Genomic DNA, 8,440 nt, shown 5'->3' on the forward strand with positions numbered 1-8,440 from the left:
TGGTCCGCAGGGGAAGACATGTCCGGAGCGCCACCAATACAATACCAACAGAGTTCAGTTTGAACACAGGGAAGACACCGCTTCCACCATCATCCCCCGCTGATTGATCGGCACTTTGCAAACTTATTTACACATTCACAAACTTAAATGTGTGAGGACTGTGATGTGTGAGTGAACCACAGCTGCAGCTGTGAAATCTGTGAACATCTTTTTGACCTTTATCAGACTCCTTTGGTTTAGTTTCAGATTAAACATTTATGTTACATTCAATGTTTATACTGCTGAGTTTGTTAATGTTGTAGAGTTCAGACTGAGGAATGACTCATCAGATAAAAAGTGTATAACTTTATTCAAGAGTTTTTATATGAAGCAACCTGAACTGTTGATCTGATCATGTGATGTATTTCTGCTTGACTGAACAGGAATGACGAGGCGTTCAACTGATGACGGGAAACTGTCGACCTGCAGCCCGAAACCTGAGAAAAGAAGGATCCCATCACATTCAGTAATAACATTATCTGACTGAGAGAGCACTCTGTTTAATCAGATCAATACAACACATTCATTAACATCACAGAGACTCAGATATATCAAACAGAACACAGGTGGGACAGAAGCTGCAGCCTCACAGAGCAATATGAAATATGAAAATATTGAATGAGGTTTGGTCTGCAGGCTGAACAATGATTAACTTGCTCATGTAAAGTCCATAACTCTTCACTCTCCTCAGCCTGTTTGACCTGCTCATGTCTGTTAACCTTCACCATGTCTGTGTATCCTCCTCCTCTTCCTCAGGGTGGGGGAGGTCAGATCTCTGAGCTCTGGTTGGGGAATCTCTTCAGCAGACTTGTGGCCTGTTTGGGGTGCAGACGTCCTCCCTGCAGGATGCTCTGATCTGATTTTTTCTTCATCATCGCCTGTGAAGAGGAAGAGGAGCTGTTACTATGGTTACCAGTGATGTTTAATTTTCACTTCATCAGGAGGAAGACGAGCTGTAAGATTTGTGCTGACTCTCCTCAGTGAGAGGAGCAGGTTTAAAAAGTGATGTTTAATTAAAAAAGATTCATGAAAACAAATGCATTTAAACTGTAATATTATCAGTCTGTTTCAGGCTGAGGTGCATTGTGGGAAACTGAGTGTTAAATGTTTGAATGTTTTAAAGAGTGTTTCTCTGTTATTGATGACTCAGTCTCTCTGCTTGCTCTCTGTCTGTCTGCAGCTCTCTGCTCGCTCGCTCTCTGTCTGTCTGATCTCTGCTCGCTGTCTGCTCTCTGTCTGTCTCTCTGCTCACTCTCTGCTCACTCTCTGTCTAACTCTCTGCTCACTCTCTGTCTGTCTCTCTACTTGCTCTCTGTCTGTCTGCTCTCAGGAAATCTGTTCATCTACTCGCTCTCTGCCTGTCTCTCTGCTCGCTCTCTTTTTGTCTGTCTGCTCGCTCTCTGTCTGTCTCTCTGATTTTAACAGGTTTGTTGTTCTGTGTGAAAACATAAGGTGCTTGGATAGACGCGTACCTAGCAACAATGCTGATGAAAAGTTATTGATCAGGATATGACTTATATTAATATTATTGTACCAATCTATGATTCTTTGTGTCTATGAAACCACAACAGATTCACGTTTTTATTTGACAGTTACTGATTTTGTCTCGTGTGCAGATAAAATATTTATAAATATCATGGTAAATGGACTGTACTTATATAGCGCTTTTCTAGTCTTTGCGACCACTCAAAGCAGCTTTTACACTACATATCACATTCACCCATTCACACACACATTCATACACTGATGGCAGAGGCTGCTACGTAAAGTGCCCAACTGTCAATCAGATATCACATTCATACCCGGTGGCATAGCCAACGAGCAATTTGGGGTTCAGTGTCTTGCCCAAGGACACTTCGACATGTAGCCTGAGGGAGCTGGGGATCGTACCTCGTACCTTCCGATTGAAAGGTGTTACCTCCTTTAGATGTATTACTTCCTGTGAAGGTGTTATCTCCTTTAGACGTGTTACTTCCTGTGAAGGTGTTACTTCCTGTGACACTGTTACCTCCTGTGACAGTGTTACCTCCTGTGATGGTGTTACCGCCTGTGAAGGTGTAACTTTCTATAGACGTTTTACTTCCTGGGAAGGTGTTACTTGCTGTGAAGGTGTTACCTCCTGTGACAGTGTTTTCGCCTGTGAAGGTGTAACTTTCTTTAGACATTTAGGCGTTTCAAATGATCTACTTACTGCTTCAGACAGAGGACTTCTCTCTGTACTCGTCCTGTTAGATCTTAGTGCCGCTTTCGACACGACAGACCATCACATCCTGTTACAGAGACTAGAACATTTAATTGGCATTACAGGATCTGCATTAAGTTGGTTTAAATCTTATTTATCAGATCGATCTCAGTTTGTTAATGTTCATGATGTGTCCTCTATGCACACCAAAGTTAGTCATGGAGTTCCACAAGGTTCTGTGCTCGAACCGATTCTTTTTACCTTATATATGCTTCCTCTTGGTAATATCATGAGGAAACACTCCATTAATTTTCATTGTTATGCAGATGATACTCAATTATACTTATCAATGAAGCCAGACGAAACCAATCAGCTATCTAAACTAGAAGCATGCCTTAAGGACATAAAGATCTGGATGACTAGAATCTTTCTGCTACTTAATTCAGACAAAACTGAAGTTATTGTGCTCGGCCCAAAACACCTTAGAGATTCTTTCTCTAATGATATAGCTGCCCTAGATGGCATCAGCCTGGCATCCAGCACTACTGTTAGGAATCTGGGAGTTCTATTTGATCAGGATATGTCCTTCATCTCCCACATAAAACAAATATCCATGACAGCCTTCTTTCATCTTCGCAACATAGCAAAAATCATCTTGTCTCAAAACGATGCAGAAAAACTAGTCCATGCATTCGTTACTTCCAGGTTGGATTATTGTAACTCGTTACTATCAGGCTGCCCTAATAAGTCACTAAAAACTCTGCAGCTGGTACAAAATGCTGCTGAGATCACATCTCTCCTGTATTAGCCTCCCTGCACTGGCTTCCTAAATCTAGAATAGAATTTAAAATCCTTCTTCTTACTTACAAAGCTCTTCATGGTCAGGCACCATCATATCTTAAAGAGCTCATAGTGCCATATTACCCCTCTAGAACTCTGTATCTTCTGGTCCCATTAACATTACTAACCACATATCTTCCCGGGAGTTCTTGTGCTCCCTTGTCTTGAAGGTTCCTGGGGATCGTTGCTGCAGAACACCTGCTGCTGTGGACCTGCGCGACTGCAACAACTACTAACATCAGCCTTCCCAATAGTATCATTATTGTTGCTGCTAATGCTAAATAGTAGACCTGTTGACTTCAGCTGTTACAATTACGATTACCTCAGCCTTTATCATTACTCTGCTTCTCTCGCTAATTTATTTATTTATTTATTTTGCTAATCTTCACCCTAGTCTACCACTATTATTGGCATTGTAACCATAAGTATGTGTCTGTTGTTGTTCATGTAACAAGGACATATGTTGTTGTTGTAACAAGAACATATGTTGTTGTTGCTCTCTTTGCCTGTCTCTTTCCTGCATCTCCTTCTATCCCATTTTCGGCCCATCCAGTCGAGGCAGATGGCTGTTCAACATGAGTCTGGTTCTGCTCGAGGTTTCTGCCTGTTAAAAGGAAGTTTTTCCTTGCCAATGTGCCGAATATTGCTAAGTGCTACTCATGGTGATTCATGTTGGGCCTCACTTTAAGTAACATAACAAAGAGTTGGTCTAGACCTGCTCTTTCTGTAAAGTGTCTCGAGATAACTCTGGTTATGATTTGGCGCTATACAAATAAAATCTGATTGATTGATTTTTTGAGACGTTTTACTTCCTGTGAAGGTGTTACTTCCTGTGACGGTGTTACTTCCTCTGACGGTGTTACTTCCTGTGGACGTATTACTTCCTGTGAACGTGTTACTTCCTGTGAACGTGTTCCTTCCTGTGGACGTGTTCCTTCCTGTGGACGTGTTACTTCCTGTGGACTTGTTACCTCCTGTGAAGGTGTTACTTCCTGTGGATGTGTTACTTCTTGTAACTTCTCGTTCTCCTGTCACAAAAATGTCTGTCTTTTTTAATGTAACACCTAACATCATCTATCTCTTCCAGCTCATATCTGTTAAAGTGTGTGAGTGTGTGTATGTGGGTACGTACCCGAGCATTGTCCACGCAGGCGTAGAAGGATTTCATCTCCTCAGAGCACAAACCATCCACAAAGTTGTTGAGCTTCCAGCACGCCATCAGGACAGACATCTCAGTGACACAGGTGGCCTCTGAGGAGGACAAAGGTCAGGTCAACAGAGAGAAGTAAAGTACGGAGCCCCTCTGGTGACATCCGAGGAAAAAAGAATAATGCGTGGCCATGAGATAATAACTCGAACAGCCACGAACTGACACAACAAACATCCACAACAATTCTACAACTATTTTTTTTAATTAATACAGCAAATATTTCTTTGACATTGGGCAACTGTGATCGTTATAACCAGGGGTTATATCAGGCTTAACCCCGGCACATGGTAAACGCACTGTACCTATATAGCGCTTTTCTAATCTTCCGACAAAGCTGCTTTTACACTACATGTCACATTCACACACTGATGGCAAAGGCCTACGTGCCAATCTCCAATCAGATCTATGCCCATTCATACCTGATGGCTGTGCCACTGGGAGCAATTTGGGGTTCAGTGTCTTGCCCAAGGGCACTTGAACATGTGACTGTAGCAGTCAGGGATCGAACCACCAACCTTCCGATTGAGAGACGACCAACTCTATTTACGCACGACGCGGATGAGAGTGTTTGTTATCCGGACGAGCGGCTCTTGCTGACTTACTCCAGGGAGGAAGTTTTGTTATAAACGGTTAAACGTATATCACATCTATCAAGCCTCAACTTCACAATAAACTGGTGGGACGTGCCCCCTCACCATCCAGCTCATCATCTGTAGGCCATGTGACAGAAACAGCTCTGCGCAGCACACAGTGGAGGTGCAATCAGACACAAAACTGCACTTAGTAGAAACACTTTATGGACTTGTTTGTGTTTAATTATCATTAACACAATATGCTTTCGGAATCAGACCTTGAGACAGAGCTGATAGTGGAGCAACTGAGGTGCAATTAATGGTGCTATTAGTGGCCATAATCCATTCTCAGTGAATTCATATTAACAGCAGCTCATACAGATTTTAGAACGTTTTACACTTTGACAACAAACGTCACACCGAACTTCCCACAGATGTGGCCTATGACCAGTTCTTAGTTTATAACAGAGCAGGGAGGACACATTCAGGTGACGAGCGGATGCGCTGACATCCATGCACACGAAAAAATTAAGTTGTGGCCACAAAATAATAATGCATGCTTTGCTCTGGGAGCTCTGGGGGGCAGGTGCCGCTGTAACGGGGAGCTAGGCATTTATAGTACACACAGCGGCTGTGTTCGAAATGCCGTACTATATACTACTTACTATATACTATATACTATATGATGCATACTGCGTTCGGCAGTAGCCTGTAGTATGCAGTATGCTACGCCAGGCGGAAGCAAACAATAACCTCCACTTCTTCAGGTATCGCGGCCCCTTCTGCTGGAATGCTGCTGCTGTACGTCATTTCAAATGCTGCTGTGGCGTTCCAGCGCTTTGCATTGTGGGATACAGTAGGCGAGGTAGACTGGCAGTGTTGCCCAGTTGGGCTTCTTTTGATTACCTTGGGCTGGGAAAAATAGTGTTGGGCTGGTTCTGTCAACATTTGGTGGGATTTTGAACACCAAATATGCAGTCATATTATGGTCCAAAAACAAAGAGTTCTTGGTTTTCACTCACTCATTGTTTACCCATTTGACTGACATGGGTTGTATTCAACCCTGTGAATAAAGGAGGACCTACCGTATTTACTTTGATGTCATTATCATTGACAATGTGACAAAAATATTCTTTTTATATTTCTAAAATCACAAATATTAATTAAGTCACATTTCATCAATTAATCAACGCGTAAATAATGCCTTATTTTTAATATTTTTGGTGCATTTAATGGCATATTTATTTATTTATATTTTGCATTTATGCTGATTTTAGCAGTTTCGTTCCTTCATAATACTATAGTTTTTAAAAAGGCTGGATTTTGTTGTTTTGGTGTCCCATTTCATGAAAGTGTTTGGTCACTTTATTGTGGTTTCGTCATGACACCAAGTTGTGTATTTGGTTGTCTAACTGCACTCTTTTTGGGTTGCAATGGCATATTCATCCAACACACAGGTATGAAGCTTTGCATGCTTATAATCTGTTTGCCATTACGTATGCAATGGTTTTATGGTTGACACGGGTTTCAAGGTTACGATTTGGGCTGCTTTTTATTGATTTGGGTTGGAAACTGTCAGTCTGATCTGGCAACACTGTAGACTGGTCTGATGCTTTCGTTTGAATACTACATACTACATTTGGGCCAAATCAGTACATACTGCTAGTATAGTATGGCATTTCCTTCACAGCAGTGAAGTCTTCGTACCCCCTTTCTTCAGTTTCCGGTTCGCCACAGCGTCTCTTAGGACCAGAGTCCGGTTCGGTTTCAGGACCGGTTTCCCGTTCTGTCTGCTGAGCAGCCTGCTGACCTTCTCCTGGATCAGGACCCCTCCCGTCTGCGCCGCCATGAAACTCCGAAAAAACTCGAATATATACGGATACGCAGAAATAAATTGTCCTTGAAGCCTCCTCCTCGCTGCTCGCTGCTCCTGTAGAAACAGTTACAGCTCCACACTCACTGTGCTGATCAGAGCCGCGCCATGTTTACCGTAAACCACGTCACTGTCGTAAAACATACATGCAGCCAGTGACGCGTTCAGGGTCAATCAGTAAACTACTGCTTCTTATAACAGCTAAAATAATACACATTTCTGTCCGAGCTGCAGCCTCTCCTCCTGTTGTAAAGTATTAATGTGACACATTAGTCTCTCATGTTTCTATTTACAGTAAACATCGTTTTATATGACGGCATAATGTATAAATCCACCCCCAAAAAAGATAACTGATTTCCATGATTTTTCCTTGTCATTAGTGTGAAACCAAAAGAGACGACGTGTTTCTGACCCTCACAGTGAAACACAAACATTAAAGTATAACACATAAAGAAGATGAAACCATTTACAAATGGAACCACAAAAGTATAGCAGTGAAGACAAACAACCCCCTTACGGTTCACCTGATTAAATGCTGGCAAGAGACTCAAAAAATGTTCGGCCCAGGTCATAACTTGTTACCTAAAAATGCCCTTATGGCAAAATAGTCTGTTACCAATGCTATCAGGAAATACAATTGTCCAATCCTGGTATGAAAAAGGGATGAAATATCTTTAACACTGTTATGAAGGTGGGGTCCTCATATCATTTGAACAAATAAAAAGAAAATATGACCTATCAAACAAGCATTTTTATTGTTATTTGCAGCTAAGAGCGTACCTCAGGAAAACCTTGGGAACTGAGACTACCATGCCAAAACTTACAGAAGAAGAAGAATGCTCTGGGACAGCCAACAATCAATCAGATTTATATCAAAGATGTACTTCTTATTAATTGAGCAGTGTTCAAAGCCCAACTTATTTAAGCCGGAAGACAAATGGGAGTCAGATCTAACTATAACAATTGACAACAATATATGGTCAGATCTTTGTAAAGACTCTCTCTGATACCCTCAACTTTAGATTCCGACTTATCCAATATAACTTTTTACACCAACTGTATTACATATTACATTACACTGTATCACTGTATTAAATATAAGACTTATGTTTCAGATGTGCTAGAGAGGAGGGCACGTTTTCACATGGCACTGTGTCAAAGTGAAGTCATCTGGTGTGATTTATACAGCACCCTCTCTAAAATTTTGGACATCCAGTTCCCACAGAACCCTGAGTTGAGTCTTCTAGGGAACCCTACTAAACTTGGAGGAAAATCCCAGAATGAAAATTAAATTTATAGATAGAGCTCCTTGTGTTGCGAAAAGATGTGTTGCAGTAACATGGAAGTCTGACTGGCATCTGCCATAGGATGGGGGCTTTCAGAAATGAACAGATGTGTACCTATGGAGATCACTTATACTCTTAGAAAGAAACATGACCACTTTTTAAAAATCTGGCAGCCCTACATAGCCTAAACTGAAAGCTTGCCCTTGTCAGCAATGGAATAGTGAATATTTGAATGAATGAAATTTCTTCATTAACTGAACTCGTCTCCTGAAGCTGCTTTAATGTAAGCCTTAGGTAGACATCTCTACCCCTCTTTTTATTTTTTTTATTAAAGTGTAGTTTTCAATGTTTTTATACAGATGTGTAAATATCTATATATATACTTATATTTGTGAATAGGTATAGAGCCTGCTCATTGACTTATTTTTTTATTTTTGT

At 41.3% G+C, this 8,440-nt stretch overlaps 1 protein-coding gene across 2 annotated transcripts; it reads right to left on the reverse strand.

The window, feature by feature from the left end:
* Positions 1 to 330: 330 nt before the first annotated feature.
* chchd1 (coiled-coil-helix-coiled-coil-helix domain containing 1) lies at positions 331 to 6,827 on the reverse strand. 2 transcript variants are annotated; one of them, XM_069658747.1, is made up of 4 exons: positions 6,551 to 6,827; positions 4,194 to 4,312; positions 765 to 917; positions 331 to 476 (listed from the first exon to the last, which is right to left on the reverse strand). In XM_069658747.1, the coding sequence occupies exons 1-3, from the start codon at positions 6,690 to 6,692 to the stop codon at positions 807 to 809; spliced, it is 372 nt and encodes a 123-aa protein (XP_069514848.1). In that variant the 5' UTR covers positions 6,693 to 6,827; the 3' UTR covers positions 331 to 476; positions 765 to 806. The 2 variants fall into 2 exon arrangements, with proteins under 2 accessions (XP_069514848.1, XP_069514849.1); XM_069658748.1 differs by having other exon boundaries at positions 759 to 917.
* Between the last annotated feature and the right edge of the window lie 1,613 nt (positions 6,828 to 8,440).

Source organism: Semicossyphus pulcher, unplaced genomic scaffold, assembly GCF_022749685.1.
Source record: "Semicossyphus pulcher isolate SPU_LCO1_2020_fin unplaced genomic scaffold, fSemPul1.0.p SCAF_12, whole genome shotgun sequence".
Lineage (NCBI taxonomy): Eukaryota > Metazoa > Chordata > Actinopteri > Labriformes > Labridae > Semicossyphus > Semicossyphus pulcher.